Source organism: Pipra filicauda, unplaced genomic scaffold (genome assembly GCF_003945595.2).
Source record: "Pipra filicauda isolate LSUMZ 115617 unplaced genomic scaffold, ASM394559v2 scaffold42_size3861933_pilon, whole genome shotgun sequence".
NCBI lineage: Eukaryota > Metazoa > Chordata > Aves > Passeriformes > Pipridae > Pipra > Pipra filicauda.
In genome coordinates this window covers 3,412,665-3,431,685 of record NW_024104565.1, presented here as the reverse complement: position 1 = coordinate 3,431,685, position 19,021 = coordinate 3,412,665, and the positions used below count along the sequence as shown (strand labels likewise).

At 39.5% G+C, this 19,021-nt stretch overlaps 1 protein-coding gene across 6 annotated transcripts in view; it reads left to right on the top strand.

The window, feature by feature from the left end:
* The window catches only part of GRM1 (glutamate metabotropic receptor 1), a 184,827-nt gene that overhangs the window by 108,475 nt on the left and 57,331 nt on the right, over window positions 1–19,021 (top strand). For all 6 annotated transcript variants that reach the window (XM_027739524.2, XM_027739525.2, XM_027739526.2 and 3 more), the window contains exon 4: window positions 10,947–11,182. In XM_027739524.2, the coding sequence (XP_027595325.1) occupies window positions 10,947–11,182 (236 nt within the window). The remainder of the gene's footprint in view (window positions 1–10,946; window positions 11,183–19,021) is intronic.

Genomic DNA, 19,021 nt, shown 5'->3' with positions numbered 1-19,021 from the left:
ACTCTACTCTTTCTAAATGTCTATCTGCTCACTTCACAATTTTTGTTAATGAAACCTATGACTTTCAGAAAATCTTCACTTATGTTTTCTCAGGAACACTTGGATAATAATCAATTTTTAATAGAAAAAAAAGATTCAATAGGCGCTTTTTCTAATCCCTAGATAGTCAGGATGGTAGGTAGGTATTGCTGCATGCAGACTCAGTATTTAAGTAGGCATCTCGCTATGGCTGTTCCATGCCCCACATGCTACAGGATGGGGTTACTATGGGATGCAACTTATAATGTTAAACTTCTGCATGGTAGCAGGAGCCTGTGTGGACCTTTTCCTTGCATCAGTGAGTATCTGCCATCCTAGCTTTGTCGGTGATGCCAGCATGATACCTGAAAGGAGCAACTTGAATGATCTAGTCTTAAATAAGTAAATTTAAACAAGATGGCACATTTCAGTGGTTCCTCTGAGCATGATATCTGATAATTTCCAGTTATATTCTGGACATATTTGGTTTTAATATGATGTGGATGCCCAATACCTAAATGCCTAAAAGGTTGCTACTGTGCTGCTGTAGCTCTGCTTGCTACACCAGAAACTCTTAAGGTGTAGAGGTTAGCCAGGTGGTATTGAACTCAGTTTGGTTTAGACAAGCAGATGATTATGCTTACATTTCTTATTTCATGTGTCTACAGCTACATGAATAAAAATTTATGACTTTAAGACTGAGAATTGCAGAAGAGTAAATCAATAATACTTTAATACATTTTGAAATGGTCTATAACAGTTGCTTTAAGTCAAGGGTAGTAGAATTGCCTGACCAAAGTGGATTATTAAAAAAAATTCAAGGCATTTGCAGAGGTTTAATGTTCAATAACTCTTCATTAAAAGATTGGCTAATTTTCAGGTGAATTCATTATTTAAATTATTCACTGGTTTCTTGGTTTGCTAGGGATTCATGAACTCTTCACACATTATTGCAGATACAATACAATGGATGCTGTGCTAGTAGGTTACTGAAGACTAATGATCTTATTTGTTCTATGAAAGCCTTTAAGTATTACTTGATTTTCTCACTTGAAAGGTTTAGGTGCTTAGAAGAGTCACTATCATAGTATGAATTTTATATTTCCCATATCAATATCTTATTACAAATGAACAATTTGTGAATATTTGAGTAGAAATTATATTATTCATATATATTCCTAGTAATCTGAATGTTCAATTATCCACAGAAAGTCAAAAAGAGAGAATGGCAGATAGGGACAAATTTAAAATAGTTTTGATAGAAACAGTTGTAAAAGGAAATATTCTTCTAATACATGTTAATTTCATGAGTTTTGTGATTTTATCATGGGTTTAATGATGTTTCACCTTTTATTCTTCATTTTATCCAATCTGATTTTTCCAAGCCCATATTAGTATGCTTTGGTATGGAATGTATAGTGGACTCTTATCTACAGCTACCAGTTCCTCTGCAGACACGGCTTCATTGAAGGGCTATCAAAGCAATAAGCAGTTCCTACACAAATATGTGTGTAAGGGTTCAATTTTCAAGCATGAGTGTGTAAACAGCATTCCAGAAAACTTGTGCAGGTATGAAAATAGTTTATATGCAAACCAATAATGGCAACCGCATGCAAGATGTAGGATGTCCTCCTTAGATCTTCATATTTGAAATTTTATTTATGTTGAAAAAAGGCCTGTAAGCACTGTGTATTTCTCTTAACTGTTGTAATATGAGATGGTAACAGAAAGGGATCATTTGAGGGAATCTGCTAATATAAACCCGAATGGAAATTCTCAATTATCCTGTAAGCAAACATCTTGGAGAAATCTAAAGGCTGCAATTCATGGCATTTTTGAGCTCAATACAGTTGGTGTGGAAATGGAAATGAGATTCTAAGATGTTTTTCTGTTTTCCTATTCATCAGCAGGGCCTCAACAAACAAAGTAAGGAAGGAAGAAAGGAAGTATGCTTCCCCTTTTTCTGCTTGTGGATAGGGAGGACACCTATGAATTAATCTTTTAGGAAGCGTCACAAATTCATGGCTACGCATCCAGAAAGATCTGATGGGGTGGCATGGAGCAGAGAGGGATATGTGTTTACTTGTTCTTTTTCCTGTATATATACATGTACCTTTCCATGTATTTGCAGCCTGTTTCCCGTCCATATATTCTCTCTCTTTCCAGTTCTCTAGATATGGTCCAAAAACTTGAGTAGGTTGTAGCTGGCTGAAGCAGAGGTAGGAAGGATTCTATTCCCCTTCGCGCTTTTGCATGGTTCCACAGAAAAGACCTCAGCCTCTAACTTTAGGACAGGATGGAAATCTTAACAGGACTATTTTTTCCTAATTATCCTTCCTGAAAAGGGAATACTGTTGGGTTCTTCACAGCAGGAATGACTTCTTACTATCCATATTCATTCTTCAATGGAGACTTCTTGCACTTTACTCAAAGCAAAGCTGCAGCAGAGCTGCAAATCCCCAGGAATTGGTACAGAGATGAAAAACGAAACCTGTTTTCAGATTTGGGTGTATTAATAAGACATTAAAAATCTTTGATTTGGCAGCACACATTGGAGCCAAGGAGCACCTTAGATAAGGCACAATGCAAAGACTAAAGTTTCCTACATGTGTGTGTTTGTTTAAAATTGAATTCTCTTCCTTACACACGTGCTTTCATTTGGAGAAGATATTCTGCTTTCATGATGCCTCGTGTTATGAATTTCAAACATGCAGAGCAAAGATTCAATCCACTTGCCAGTCTGGGGTGAAAGCATGTGTATACTTTTCGAAAAATCAGCTATTGCCTTAGAGAATATATGTATGGTTACTGATTTTCCAAGATACTCACCATTGTGCATCCTTGAGAATGGTAAAACCTTTCTGGCATAAAAGCAGCAACAACATTTACAAAAAGCTGCACATGCCAAACGTGTCAGGAATCTTCACAGTAAAGACTCCCCAAGATACTGCCTGCATGATAGGCAGTTAAAATACATTATGTAAATTGCATGCAAATATATGCACGACATATGATAATTAAAACCTTTGTAAATACGTATTTGCAAAATACAATCCATCATGGTCCACAAGGTTATAATGTACATTTTTTTAAATGAACAGTGTAAAAACGTTGAAGGTTCACACAGAAGTGAATGATAATAATTTGAAACATAATGAGCTCTCATTTATCCACTTTACAGTGTCATTCATTTAAAAAGAAAATCACTAATTGACTAAATAAAAATGGCAATCCCTTACCAACACTTTTTGTTTCTGTAAAATGTAAGAACTAATGTGCTGCTCTGACTGTGAGCTTTCAATAACCGTAGATGGGAAGTGAAAAATTGTGTATGCAACGTAATGAAGCAGAACCCGAGAAGAACAGAAATTTTACTAAGAAACAAGACAAATCACTTGTAGGAAGTGGCCTTTGGAATTACTTTTAAACTTCATCTTTCAATTTCTCTCACAAAACATCACCTCCTGTAGGACATTAGAATTGAAACCATGACAGACACATATTACTGTCTCAAAGGGAGCTATATAAATCATACCAGTCTCTTCCTCAGTCATGCTGGTCCTCCCTAGAGACATCCAGCCCAAGTCCTGACCAGGCTTGACATGCTTTTCCATCTATAGTCCCATGGGAGGCTTACAACCCACAGTGGCATAGTAGCACTGTATGAGTTGTGAGTCTAAAATCATTAACTGCACAATCTGGCACCAAATGCTCCTCTTGTACCTTCTCTTGTGTGTGTGTGAGATTGTCAAGGCAGCAATTTTCTATTTCCCTTTACTTTGCCTCCCAGAAGGTGCTTCAGTGGTTTCCCCCTCATGCTTCCAATGTGCAGAACTGATATTGCCATGACGCTTTCAGCTGATTTTAGTCATGACTGACCTATGGAGGTTAGCAAACTGGAAGAATCTAATAGCTGGAATTCCAGGTACACTTGAGCCCAGCACAATTTGTGGGGAAAGGAATCAGGCAGAAATCCCACAGTACCTTGTGATGCCTGTTGCAAAAGACAGGGAGCTTGGGAAGGTGATGACTCCTGCCTGCCTCCACCCACGCCTGCAGGAGCAAAACCACTGACTTACATTGAAGCCTATACTGAAGGAGGTGATTTTCCACATCTACCCTGCATTCATGAGACCCCACCTGGAGTATTGTGTCCAACTCTGGATACTCCAACATAGGAATGACTTGGGCCTGTTGGAGCAAGTCCAGAGGAGGGCCACCAAGAAGATTAGAGGAATAGAGCACCTCTCCTATGAAGACAGGCCCAGAGTTGAGGTTGTTAAACCTGGAGAAGAGAAGACATCAGGGCTTATAGCACCTTTCAGTACCTAAAGGGGGCCTACAAGAGAATGTAGAGGAACTTTTTTACAAGGCCATGTAGTAATAGGACAAAGAAGAATGTCTTTAACCTGAAAAAAGTTAGGTTTAGAAAAGATATTTGGAAGAAATTATTTATTGTGGGAGTGGTGAAATAATGGAACAGGCTTTTCAGAGCACGTGGGGATACCCCATCCCTAGAAGTGTTCCAGGCCAGGTTGGATGGAGCTTTGGGCAACCTGGTCTAGTAGAAGGTATCCTTGCCCATGGCAGGAGGATTGGAATTAGTTGATCTTTAAGGTCCCTTCCAACCCAAGCTTTTCTATGTTATCACCCTTTTGTTTTCCTCTCAGATGAGAATATTTAGTGAACTTGCTTCTTCTGGTTTTAAGGAGATGAGTCAGTTCTCATCAGGCCTCAGGTTTTAGCATGACAGCACACAGACTTTCAGACTGCCTGGTCTTGCCAGCAGTGAGATACAGGCTTATCTGTAGCCATGGGAGTATTCTAATATTGCTAGGACTTGTCACAAATATAAAAGTGAAACCATGTTTTTTCAAAATTCATGGTTGGCAACTGAGGAAAGCTCTCCCACCTTTCAATGCAATTAGATAGTACTGGTGAATTAGCTGAAGGAGTAAGTGCGAAAATGACCTTTTGTTTCTCATGTCTAAAATAATGCTCATTAGCAATAATGATCAGCACCTTTTAGCTGACATTGGTGATTGTTGGGATTGACTAACAATGCATAAGCCTAAGGAGGAAAGTCATTTTACTACTTGCTGACTTGTGAATATTGGACAGTCTCAATTTTCCTTACATGCCATCTTCTGTTTAAGGCATGTATTACACAGACACTGGGTAGCATTCCTTATTGCCAGACAATAGGCCCATCCTCCTTCACAATAAGGTAATTGTGTGTTTTTTTTTCTTCCTGGTACACCAGGATGATGAAATAAAGAATTTTTTAAAAGTCTTCTCCTGGAAGAGGGCAGCTGAGCAGTCAGCTGGAGTGCTGTTCGTGAATAACTCTGGGCCTGATTCTGCCACCCGTGATCACAGCAAGTGGCAACACTGATTTTTTTTGCCTATGAAATTATTTCACCTGCCACACTGGTACTTTTTGTGTTGGCCTTATGCTGAGCTCTGAGTTTCCCTCCATTTTGTCAGAAAAGCAAGGAGGAGGTCATCACAGTTGTACAACTCCTACATGTGGACATGAGAATCTGCACTGGATTTTCCAGTGGTGTGTTGTCAGAAAAGACTTCTATAAAAAGAGAAATTTGCAGGCTTCCACATCTGACAAGCTCTGGAAATCCAGAGCACTGGCTGGATAACAAATAACAAATTATTTAAATGCTACTTATAACTATTCAGTGTTTTGTAGCATTTTGAAATGTGTGTATAAAAGTAGTGTCTGAGCTTCTAAAAAAGCAGTGTCTGACTACACATAGTCTTGCAAAAAGCAGTTTCCAATTAAAATGTCCAGCTTTTTTTTTAATATATACATAATATATACGTATAATCCAACATATAATAATTGTCTTTAAAAATATAGATACTGACATATAGGAAAAATGTCTTGGCACTTTATTGAACGTTGAATTCTCTGAGTAGTGCTGTCCTCATATTTAAATCTATTAGAAGTTTGACATAATAGCAAGCCAGCTTGCAGCCTGGAGAGCAATGGTAAGAAAGCATTCAGCAATGGGCTCTGCAGGAATGTATATTGATGTGACAAGGGAGGTATACTGACAGGGGTTTTAGTTTTGCTGAAGGGAGAGAAGGCAAGAATCCAGACTCTGATTCTTTTGTGTGACAGCTATGGTCACCTAGTGCCCTGCTACCCTGTGTAAGTAGGATGTCAGCAGGGAACCTCTGTGAAGGTTGAAAATTTGAAACTAATGTTTCCAATTTACGTAGATATAGCCACACGTAGCATTGTTTTCAAAGTGGATAAAAATATTCACTAGGACAAGAACAGAACTTGTCAAAAAAAAAAATTAAAAAAGAGATCGAAATCATGTCAATATGATTCATTTATTTGGTTTTATAATGACAAGAATATCTGCTGTAGGCAGAAGGATTATCGCAGAAATAATTAATTTGCTCTTAATTTCTTTTATTTTATGACTTATTCAACCCAGCAGAAAAAAATACCATGAATGAAAACTTCTTAAGAAAATGTTACCTCAACTAATGCAAAGGTAGTTGTAGCTCTGCAGTCAGAGAAGTCTAAATCAATTGCCCTCTGCAGCTTTGGGCATCCAGATCAAACCTTAAAAGGGTGCAAGGATCAAATTGCCAGACAGTGTCTGTGCTCACAAATGTGTTTCATTTTCCTTACCTGTGAAAGGATGCTACTCCCCACAATAATCACAGGGCAAGCAGTCCTCACAAACAATAGCATGCTTACTTTTGTGGGTTTGCCTGTTTTGAAAAAGCATATGGACTAGTAACTCTCTGAGTGCTGTGCTGGGAAGCAGAGCAGAGATGCTGCTGCATAGCTTGAGTTAAGCCCTGAGGAGATGAAAATAGAAAGGCTGATTGCTGGTTGTCTCATCAGCCCTTGTGAAAAGCAGCTGACAGTGTTCATGTTTGGAAGATGAGAGGAAATTGGAAATCCATTCCATTTCCCCCCGTGTTTCAGTCATAAGAATATATATGACTACAATTCAGAAAATATAGGGAGGCTAACATGTTTAACCCAAACTCAGTGATGTCCATTGTCACATATTAGCAGAATAGTAAACTGGTTGAGAAAAAAATAGCTTATTTTCTTCAAACTAAGTCTGTGATAATGGGAAATAGGACTTCTGATGCTAGATGAGGTAACTCTGGGCTTTTTCCCTTTCTGCCTTATTTTTGTTTGTGACTGAATGCTGAAATTTGGAGTTGGCATCACGAATGTCAGCCACCAGACTGGGACTTGGACTACAAGCAGCTTGCAGAGCATCAGTGACCATTTTAACTGTGATAAACACCACAAAACCACAACAAAGGCAGTTCTTTCTCTCTTAAGAGCAAAAAGAGTTGTTGCTAGTCTGACACCCACATGCTTTTTCCTCCCTCACTGTTTCTGTCATCACACTATAAACCCCTTTACAGAGCTTCAGATCAACTGTTGCACAAGATACCCAGCATGTTTCAAGGCCAGATTGTCACACGCATGGACACTCATCAGGGAAGGCAGTTTGGGTAATGGATATTGGGCACCTCCTGCAATCTGTGGTAAAGACACAAAGAAAGGTGGGTTAGGAGAAGGTGCTGTGTGTGGTGCTACTTGCTATTCAGCAGGATGAAAGAAGGATAGTAGGTGGAAAGTGCTTGATTCTGACAACGAAAGAATAGTATGTGCTTCTTTTTTTAAATGAAATTTCAAATTTACATTGAATCAGCTATTGGTCTTGTGATTCTGTCACTGACATGCACACTGTCATCTGGACTTCAGTATCGTGCTGTTGCCCAGCATTAGAAATATCAGGTTTCTTATTATTTATAAGGCACTAAGGATGTACAGTTCCTAGACAATCTTAGATATAGATATAGTTATAGATATACATATAGTTATAGATACAGATATAGATATAGGTATAGATACATCTTAACAGCAAAAAGAGATACTGAAAGATATTCTAACAGGATCTTATGTCTCTAATAATCCTCCCATAGCTGCTGGTAGAGCTGGACAGGCCCCTTAGAGCACTTTTCAGCTCAGTCAGCCTTCAGCCAGGATGCCAGGGAACCCCTAAGAGACCAGAGGACTTCTCTTTGCTTCATTGATTTTACTGAAAGTAGAGCAAAGCTCCTATATGAGCTTCAACACATATGAACGTTTTTCTCTGATTCCAGTGCTTTTTCTTCACATTTAGTTGAAGACAAAACTTATCAGACAGATTTGAGGAAGTTGAAGAGAGAATAAAAAAATATATGAGGCTAGAAGGAGACAAAGAAACATTAGGTGACAATCTGTGTTCCAATGTAAGGAATTTTTAAATAAGCTGCTCTCAGAGAACTCAAAATACACTTTCTCTTGTGTTTGCAGATTTGCTCTGCTTTGCCTTCAGAGTGTATGTGGCAATTTTTCAAGCCAAACATATTGGTGTGGGGGGGAAACCAATAACTATTTTTTGGCTGGTAAAAAACCAAAACATCAGAGAAACTACCTCCTTTCAAGAAGGTCTTGGAAAAATGGCTCAATTTACATAATCTTTTTGACTCGCTTATGTTTCTGCTTGAGTCTACAGTTTGAAAGGCAAAAACATTGTGACAAATAATGAAGTAATCATGCAATTAGGACTCAATTACTCATGCTGTTAGAGTGATCTTTTGCTTATTTTTCCCCCACATAGGAAAAAATAAATATTGTGTCTTTTTCTCCCCTCTGGCGCTCATTTCCAGCTTGAATTATGTGAAATCCAGAAAGTTAGTTCTCATGGTTTTACCTTCATAGGGTTATCCATACCAGGGTTATCTAGGCCATGGTCTGTCACGAAGCAGTCAGGATACACGGTACATTTTGCCTTCAGAATATGGACAAGTGAGCAGTGGGGAGATGCAGAGGGGTTGAACAGTGGCTTTTTTCTCCTCTTCAAAATTCAAAGCAGTCTAGTGGGGCAGGGAGCAGGGATAGACAAATTGTCATTTTTGAATTGCCCCTGTGGCAATTCAAGTGCAGCTGTCAGGTTCAGTCTGTGCCAGGTGGTTAGCATTTGGCCTATATTGGTGCAAGAAGCTGGGTAACCTGCACCTCTGGGTGTGGGAAGAAGCAACCAGCAGATGTTGCCAGGTTCAGCTTGACAGAGAGAGTCACTTTGGGATACTCTGGCATTCTTCAGCCATCACTGTCTCCCTGCTGTGACCTACACTCTGCATCTCCCCCAGCTTTTCGCTCTCACACCACGTGTGAAATGCAACATGCATACAAATATATCTCACGCTATATGAAGATACTAGTCATTGATTTGCAAGGTCAGAAATTTTGGGCAAGGCCTTGTCAAATGGAGAAACAAGAAATCCTGTCTCAAAGGTGCCATGTAGTGCCATCTTAAAGTACAGCTTTGTAAGTCCATGAGACCAGGCTGAAAGGAATCTGTTGAACACTCAGCGCATTGCCAGATGTCCCATGTCTTCAATAACTTCCCATAAGAGAGGTTTGGATCACGTGGAAAACATTCAGTACGTGGGTTTTCCCGTATTTTTATGGAGAACTGGACATTTTTTTTCCAGGTGTTTAGAGCATAGACGTAGCAGTTAATGTGAATGCCAGCTAAACCATGCAGGTGTTTAGTCTGGTGGCTGGGGAGCAAAGACTCACACATGCCCAATGCATAGTCACTTTATACCTGTTTGTCTAGGACTGTGACAGAGCTTGCTACTTCAAATCTTGTCTATTTTTCACTGTGGAGTCCCAGGCACATCTATGCTGAGTGTCTCATAAATGGCCTCAGCTGGTAATGGTCTGCACCACAATGGTCTGCCATCTCAAGCCTGTGTGTAAGAGGCTTCTAACAAGGACCTTCTTTCAGTCTGTCTGAAATTCAGGATGCAATCCTCTTCAGGGTGAATCTGAGACTTCTCTCAGCAGTCAATTGCATTTTTCATCTTGAGCTCTTTGCTGCTGGAAGTGCTTCATCTGTCTACTTTTCACACAAGCACTGCCACTGATTTGATTCTGAGTGAATAGAACTGGAACTGAGGTGCCAGAATAATCTATTTCTCTCGTGACACACACAGCATTTTAAAATTAAGCAATGGCTGACTTATATTTGCACTTAAATTAGACTGTAATAGCACTATTCTTAGGGGACTGTAATAAGAAGTGGAGAATGACACTAAATCAATGGACTTCTAAAGAAGAAGAAAAAGAATTAAAGGAACTGAACTAAAACTCAGATGATAAGCCCAATGGACTTCGTTCAAACCTGTTAAAATAGACTTTCCATGAAATAATGTTATCAAGAAACAGATTTATCTTCAGGTTTTTAAAAGTATCTCATATATGAACAGAGAAGCAAAATAGAAAGCCATTGTTTGTTAATTGAAAAAAAAACAGAAGAAGAGGAAAAGAAAACATGTTATCACAAACCCCGTGGAGCATGAGATTAGCATGTAGTTTTCTTTTTAGTTTGGTCAAGTATTTATATTTCATTCTCTTCCAGCACAGTGCATTTCTCACTTTATATTTGATCTGAATCGCTCTTTTAGCTGTATGATCTGTGCATGCTGAGGTCTATTCAGCAAAACATACCGGATCCTGGCTCAGTTTGCTTTCCATCAACATTAATTTTCTCAGTTTCCACCCCTTACAAGACAGTGGAAAGAAGGCAGAATCTCTTCAGACATAACAGCAGAAGCTATGCCCAATAACCTTTCCAGAGGGACAAGGATAAATCCTCATTATTCCAGATGAGTTAATGAGGACTCTGCATGAAATCAGTCAGACTGCTCATTACAAGCCTCTATTACTCTGCTTTCTCTGCCTGAATTTTACACCTTTATATTCCCCCTTAATCACTTGCTTCCAAGGGTGCTGGCCTGCTGTTTTCTGGTTGTTTTTTCAAAACAAGCTTCCTGTCTTTGTGTAATAATGGTTTTCTGCCTCTTTGCAGTGACGGTTGGGCAGACAGAGATGAAGTCATTGAAGGTTATGAACCCGAAGCAAATGGAGGCATTACTATCAAACTGCAGTCTCCTGAGGTCTTGGCATTTGATGACTACTATCTAAAGCTGCGTCTGGACACCAACACCCGCAATCCTTGGTTTCCTGAGTTCTGGCAGCACAGATTTCAATGCCGTATCCCAGGGCACCCACTAGAGAATCCCAACTTCCAGAAGAACTGCACTGGTAACCTGTCAATTATTTTTCTGTTTTTGAATCTGTGCTCTGGCAAAAAATTTTCTATGGTTTTGGTTTTTTGGGGGGTTCTGTGGGATTTTGTGTGTGCATGTTCTTGTTTTGTTTTGTATTTTTATGGTATTTGGTTTGGTTTTTTGGGTAGTTTTTTTGTTTGTTTTTGGTTTTGGTTTGGTTTGGTTTTTGTGTGTGTGTGTGTTGTTTTTGGTTTTCGTAAGGTATAAAAAATGGTAAAAAGCGTAATCTCAAATTGTACAGGTATTAATCTCAACTCCCCGAAGTATGTCTGGTATTGGTCGTACAGCCTCCACTCAATTTAGTTCTTCTCTATTATAGAGTGACTTGTTCCCTTTTCATACTTTAGGGCTATGCTAAGTCTGAGAAGGTTGTCCAAGTTTATAATAGGGCTTGTAAAAAAAAGTAATCACAAATTTTACAAAAATAAGAAGAAATTTATACTTTTTTTCCTAAAACTCAGCTTTTCTGATCAACTTAATAATGAGGAATTTCACAGAAAATATTACAACATAAAAAATATTTTAAGGAAAATTGATGAGTCTTATATTTGGCCAGTCATCTGCTTCACCCTTTCTTTTCTTACCCATTAAAACATTTATAGTTTGTTTCCACTATTTAGCACTCATATAAAAAAACACACTCTTCTACAGATGAAGGTAACTCTTACCTCATAGAAAGGGAAGTGTACTTGTGTATAGACAGGTTTTCTCTTCCATTCAGAATCTGAGAAAAGAAAACAAAATGTTTCAGTAAGGTTAAGTTTATTAGTAGATTGAATGAGAGGTGATTACATTTCTGTAAAATACATGCTGAATAATTTTTGTAAATATTTTTTTCTGTAGTTTGCAAATACATCCTTTCTAGTCAAAATGTATACTTGTAGTAAGGAAGTTACTTCATTAGAAACAAACCTAGTGAAGCCTGACTTCCCATGGATTTCTGTCCTATTCTTTACATCTCCACCTCCTCTATCCCCTAGCAGTAATCTCAGTTGGTTTTCATGTGCTCCCTGAGATGCATTCTCATAGTTTCCAGCTCTTCCTTCTCCATCAGTAATACTTTCTAACAAGAGCTTCCACAGTATCTTTTGTTTCTCCCAAGTTCTCTTATTCACAGCTGAGACACATCACCAAATACTGTCACCGACTTAAACTCTAACAAAATGTTGATTTATGGTATATACATTTAATTGGCTTTGAGACTGCTTCAGCTCAGACAAAGGAGTTAAAACATGGGTCAACAAGGGCAAAAATTGCTAAGGAGAGTTGAGTGATTGATGCAGTGTAAATGCACAGCCCTCTTTTGTAAGAAAAGAAGATTAAAATTACACTGTTCTGTTCATTCCATTTACACAAATAAATTTTAGGCTAATATTCTATAAAAAGGCCTAATTTTGAGGCATCTCAGCAGCTGTTGTAAACATGGGTAATTTTTTATCCAGCCTCTGTTTGGTTACAAAACTAAAAAATTGAGTCTGAACCAGCATAGTTATCCTTCATCTGCTGTATCAAAGGCAAGTACCAGCTGGTGAGTTCAAAACGGCCAAGATGAGATACTTCTGCACAGAATGTGTAGGTGAGTTTTCAAACAGTGATTGCCATACAGTCCAAAACTGTACTTAAGCAAAAAACAATTAAACAAATTCATGGGAGAAAACCAGTAAATGTTGTTTTATTAAAAAAAAACACAAACACACACAAAAAATCAACAAAACCCAAATGTAGTGGTTTGAACCTTGTTTTCCCCAGAGACTAAGAGAAGTGGTAGACCCCAAGGGGTGGAAACCCCTGGAAGTTTTGAAATTCTGCCCAATGGACGCTCCTGCAGAAATGTAAACATATCACAACCAGACCGGAAAAGAAGAGTTGTAGTTTGGTTGGAGGAGAGGTGGCCATGTTGTAGAGCCACGAGGAAGGGGCTCTGAGCCCCTTGGGGCCTCTGGCCCCCTCCCAGCCCCTGGCTGGGGGCTGCAGGGACCTGGAACAGCATAAAGCTGGGCTAGGTGCCTGTAGTTATGTCGGGAGATGTTTTTCTCCATGGGCACAGAGCAGCAGCCGACGCTGACCAGAGAAACAGTGGCAGAGAGCCAGAGATAAGAACCTAAACTGAAGAAGCAGCAGAAGCAACATGCAGCACTGCAGAGGAGACTCCTGGAAGGAGAGTCGAGGAAAGGAGAGCCAGCAGCTGAGAGCTACAGAGTTCTTGGGGGTAAGACTGTACCACACTCCCCCAAAACTCCCTTGAGACCCCTCTTGGAGAAGAGGGACATGGACTCCTATTTTGGAGAGCAGTTTTGGATATGCAGCACCGGAGAGAGAGGAGCTGAGAAGCTCAGAGCGTCCCGGAGCTGGACCGGGACGGCCAGATGGAATGCGGGGGGAGTTGACCTTGGCTCCCCCCCTCGCACTGCTGCCACGGTGGCAGCCTGAGAGACAGGGCACAGAGGTGAGGTCCTGCAAGAGATACCAGACCGTCACGAAGACCCCCCTGTGTCTTCGTGATATGACGTGGTGAAACGACCTTGTCTGGGGTTACGAAGTCCACGGAAGACCCCTCGGTTGTGAGGCGATGGGGCCGGGGGAGCTTGAATACCTCCCTCGTGGATGCTGGCAGAAATCCAGCTATCAGCTGCTGCATGCATGAGAAGAAGAAACCTGCTGCCTTAGAAGATGCTGCTGTTCAGAGACTGGAAGGGATCTGTCCTTCTTTCCCTCCTGGACTTTTATTTGGAGGGGAGAAGAGATCTGATCCATTGTAAATACTATATGTCATGGTAGAGATAGTTTGTGATCATGTGTATAATGTGATGTTATATTTATTTGTACAGTCATTGTAATATATTCCCTTTTCCCCACTTTGGAGTCTGGTGTGTGTTTTGTCTGGAAAAACCCATCTCACATTAGGTTGAGATGTGGGAGGGGGGATGGAGCTAGGGAATTGGATGTTGGGGCTATCTCAAACCATGACACCAAACCAAACCAAAACCAACCAACCAAAAACAAACAAAAAAAACCAACTCAAACTTTCTCAGGATAACCCAGGGCAGAAGCCGGTGGACATTGGAGAGGGTTTGAAGAGATATCATTCTGTGCCTGCTCCATATTCTGGGCTTCTCAAGGTGTCAGGTATCAGAGACATGAACCACTACATTCTGATAGTACTGATGAAACACAAAATCATTTGTCCACATTGGTAGACTCTGAAAGTTAATAGAGTCAATTTGGGAATTCAGATATCTTTCCCTCCTCTAAAACCCCTACCTTTTTGTGTGAAATCTCAATATGTGTGATACTTAGGCTTTGCTGAAAAGCAATCAGCTTTTAAATTTCACAGTGTACCACTGATAATGCTCAGGCTTATCACACAGAGCTAACAAGTCCATAAATATCTCAAATCAGCAAAGAGCAGCATCACAAGGTATCTATTCCCACTAATGGCATACCTACAGAATTAAGAGATTGATTTAAAGGTAGTACTGCTCAAGTTCATCTTCCGTGTCTAGAAAGTTAACATCTCAGGAAACTGTGTAATGAAAAAGAAGGCCTAAGACAAAAATTCTTGCGATATCTAGGGAAGCATAGTATAATGGTAGTTACCAAGCTGGGGGTTGCCTAGCTCTGATGACAGGCAGTCCATGTTGAGAAATTCTCAAAACTGAGCTCTGAATGAGGCAGCAGGTCTAAGCACTATTCTCGTGCATTCTGCTCTATGAACTTTATTCAAGAATAAGATGTACTCAGCATAAATTCTATCTCAGTGAATCACTTTCTGCAAAAATTCAATTACATCCCACTTTGGAAGTAAAAGGAACTATTTTTGTTTAATGTTATGCCTCTCATAAGGGATTCCCTGTATATAGGAGAATTCTTCAGTTTTCTTGGATCTGACTCTGTCCATAGAAGCTCTCATAATTTGCTAACACACCACACTGCTAGCAGCGTTCAACTGAATCTCCAACTTATCTTACTGAGGCTGGGAGTTAAGAGGCTTGGCCAGACATTTGCTTACACTGTATGCATAGCAACTGAGGAAGCATTCAGGCATTTGCTACATACTGAGACTACCTTTGTAACTGGACATATCTGTTGACAGGGGTAGAGGATTGTCTTCGCTTTTCAATCTTGGCTTATGTTTTATAAATAATATGAATTATTTGGAGAAGACATTATGACTAGTTTTTTGTTCATTTACTTCTGGCTTTTCATTTCCATGTTTGGAAGAAAGCTGCTACATTTATCTAATATTTTATATTTCCAGAAATTCTTTAAAACCAGACTGTCAATCAATATACAATAAAAGTAAATATCTTTCTTCTTTTGGGAGCCATAACAAAAAATGTGATCATCACGAAATGAAGGAAAGAACCAATATACATGTGCCTTTGTAAACAACATAGAAGACAGTTTACAGAAAACATACACGCTACAGTAGGATATGACAAAGGTTTTCTGAATCTAATATTTACACCTACATTTACCATTGCGGGTTCTAACAGTAAAAGTTTGCACTCCTCAGATTAAAAGGATCTCATGTAGGCTTGTGACATTCAGTACATTGTTAATAATGTGCTTACATATAAGTCATCCTCCCTTGAAGCCTCTAGTTTGGGACTCCTGTTTCTTCTATGGCTTTTCATTTCATGGGCACTCCTGAAGCTGTTTTATCTGCCATAGATGATTTAAACCAGCGTCTTTAAAACCAAACTGTCAATCAATTAAAACAATAAAACTTGTAAAGAAATCTGTTCTTGCAGGTGGGTGCATAACAATTAAAAATGTGATCATCACGAAATGAAGGAAAGAACCAATATACATGTGCCTTTGTAAACAACATAGAAGACAGTTTACAGAAAACATACACGCTACAGTAGGATATGACAAAGGTTTTCTGAATCTAATATTTACACCTACATTTACCATTGCGGGTTCTAACAGTAAAAGTTTGCACTCCTCAGATTAAAAGGATCCTCATGTAGGCTTGTGACATTCAGCCTTCTCCACTACATGGGCAAACTGATGGTGCTGCAAAGGAACAGGACATATGAGTCATCCTCCCTTGTGCCTCCTTGGGACTCCTGTTTCCTATGGCTAGAGGGAGACATGGGCACTCCTGGCTGTTTGGACTGCCATAGATGATTTAAACTTTTATCAGGAGCGTGGTGAGGACAAAAGCACACAATTAAAATTAATTGACTTGTTCCTAGAAATCGATTGTTTGTGCAGGTTGTGCATCAGAACAATTAGCAGAGATATAAATGTTTAACCAAACCAGTAAGTCAATCAGATGAAATAACACAAGTAACTGATCTGAAAACAAGGCCAACTGCCTTCTGTCAGGCCCCAATGTCTTTTATTAGATGATACCTTCTCTTTCCTCATTTACCTGTAGGTGGATAATTTTAAACACCTGTTGCTGCTTTACAGATTGTCATTACTGGCAGCATTACCCCATAATACAAGTGGAAAGGAGATGTAGAAGCTATCACATGTAGGCACAGACCCACACACTCACACATATCTAGCTACCACCCAGAGATACTCTGTACACAAGGATATTATCTGAAAAATAGCCAAGTAGAGTTCTTAAAACAAACGGGTTCCTTTTAATAGATTGTGGCAAGTAGTGGTGTAAAGAACAATTAATTGTGAGCCCAAGTGGTAAAACTTGAACCATGCAAACCACAGAATTTCCTGCTCAGAATAAACTGCATTGGTATCCATAGGGAGAATAATCTGATGGAAAGTTCGTGCTCAGAAGAGTAGTGCTGCTAGATTAAACGTCTGTTTTCCCACTCACACTGAGAGGTCTGGGGAAGTGCAGAAGTCTGCTGGTGTGGAGGGAGCTAGGAAAAATGATAAAAGCAGCTACTACAGCTAGGCTAGGTTGCTGGCTGAGCCAGAGGGCTACAGTAGCACAGCAAAGTACTAGACAAAGATTTCCAAAGGTTTCCTTCAGCTGATATTTTTGAGATTCATACAGTAGAAAGCAGCTTTGAAGGAACCTGCAAGTTCAAACCTTTAACTTAACTCTAGATTCAGGCTCGGCTCTGCAGGAATGGAAAAGCAGGGCTATTCCGTTCAAAGCAGTAGCACTCTACACATCATGCTATGCAGTGCACTGTCTACTTTCTGCAAAGGCCACTTTGCTGCTTTTCTCAGGTTTATTCCATATAAAAATTCCCATCACAAGGGCACATTTTTCTTGTGAAATCTTGCGTATTTCAGTATTTTCTACATTGTCACATTTTGCTACACCCAGCAAAAAGGGAGGTAGGCCAAAATGAATGCTTTTAAAATTCTTTCAGATCTGAAAGAATCTTGCTTCTGCTTTTTCTGTTGAATTTAATGTGTGAATACAAATTAGGGCCACTTATTTTATCTTCTGATTTGCTTAGCTCTAGTTTGCTGTTAATCAGTGAGGCATTGTCCTCATGCAGATATTTTTCAGAAACTCCTAATCTTAGTTTAGCTTTAAGATGGATCTTTTCTGTGGTATTGTAGTTGAACACAGCTATGTGCAGATGTCCAGTTAAAGGGAAGATAAAGTGGATTTCTGTGATCTGTGTATTTGCGATTAATGTGTTGCATATTGCAAGGGTTAAAAGGGAATATTTGGATCCTCCTAACGAACATTTGAAAACTATGCTTAATTTCACAAAAAGCTGTGAGTGTACACTGTTTAATTATGACATGGCCCAGCTGGTTAGGGTGGCTGAAACCACTTTGCTCCTCAGCTCCAGCGCAGCTGCAGCCTCTGCATTAGGACCTGGGAAGCCATGGGATTGTCTGAAAGCAACTAGATGGCTGAGGGACTGCTGTGTAGCCTGTGCCTTGCACATGTGATATCCGTCCCATCAGCACGCAGCCACGTGGTTCCAGGAAGCTAGCCCATTAGACAGAAGCTTTCTCATGTGAGGGTATGGACTTTTAAAGAAAACAAAACCCCCCACAACCAAACCAATACAACAAAACAGCCAAAACCCAACAATGCAAAACCATCAGCAAACTTGGCAAAGGAGAAATTTGGAGTAAGCTATATTTCCACTGAAGTAAGATACATTGGTGTTCATACTGATTTGTATTCAGACGGCTAATGGTGGTGTTTTTAATAAGACCTTAGCATTAAGAAGAGAAGCAAGGAAGAAATGGTTTATTGTTTTAGAATAATAAGAAAACCAGAAATAATGAAAAGGAAGAGAAACGTGTAGTACTGGCTGATGGGTGGTACACTGTTATGCAAGAATTCTGAAGCCCATCTTAAATCAAAAACAATTTAAAGAGTAATTAATATTAGATATCTTTCCTGGCTGTTCTTTGTCCTCATACAGAACCTCTTGAATTTAAAATAGGAACAGACTAGCTAGTCTGTGACCTACAGTGGGGAGAGTGCTTGGTCTGTTAACATGAAATATTATCTCATACCTTTGAAGTCCTCAGGATCTCATGCCCGTACACAGACAACCATGATGCCAGTATTTAGATGTTTACAGGTCTAGATCAATGGATGGAAAAGAGCTTGTGATTTGTTCCATTTTTGATCTCCATCCCATATAGGAGCACAGATGAATATGTGTATTTTATTACTTCCATCATATTTTTCCACTCTAATCTATAGACCCTATTAGTTTTGGATGTTGTGCTGGTGCCAAATATTTAACATATTCAGAGAATGGATTTTTTTTAACTCCTTTGCCCCATTCGGTGGGAATATATTCTATAGTTAATATGAAGGTTGCTTATTTTCAACACTGAAGCAGCCTTTTCTGATGAAGATGCTCAAAATTAGCTCCTCAAGTGCGTGCTCTGAGCCCTA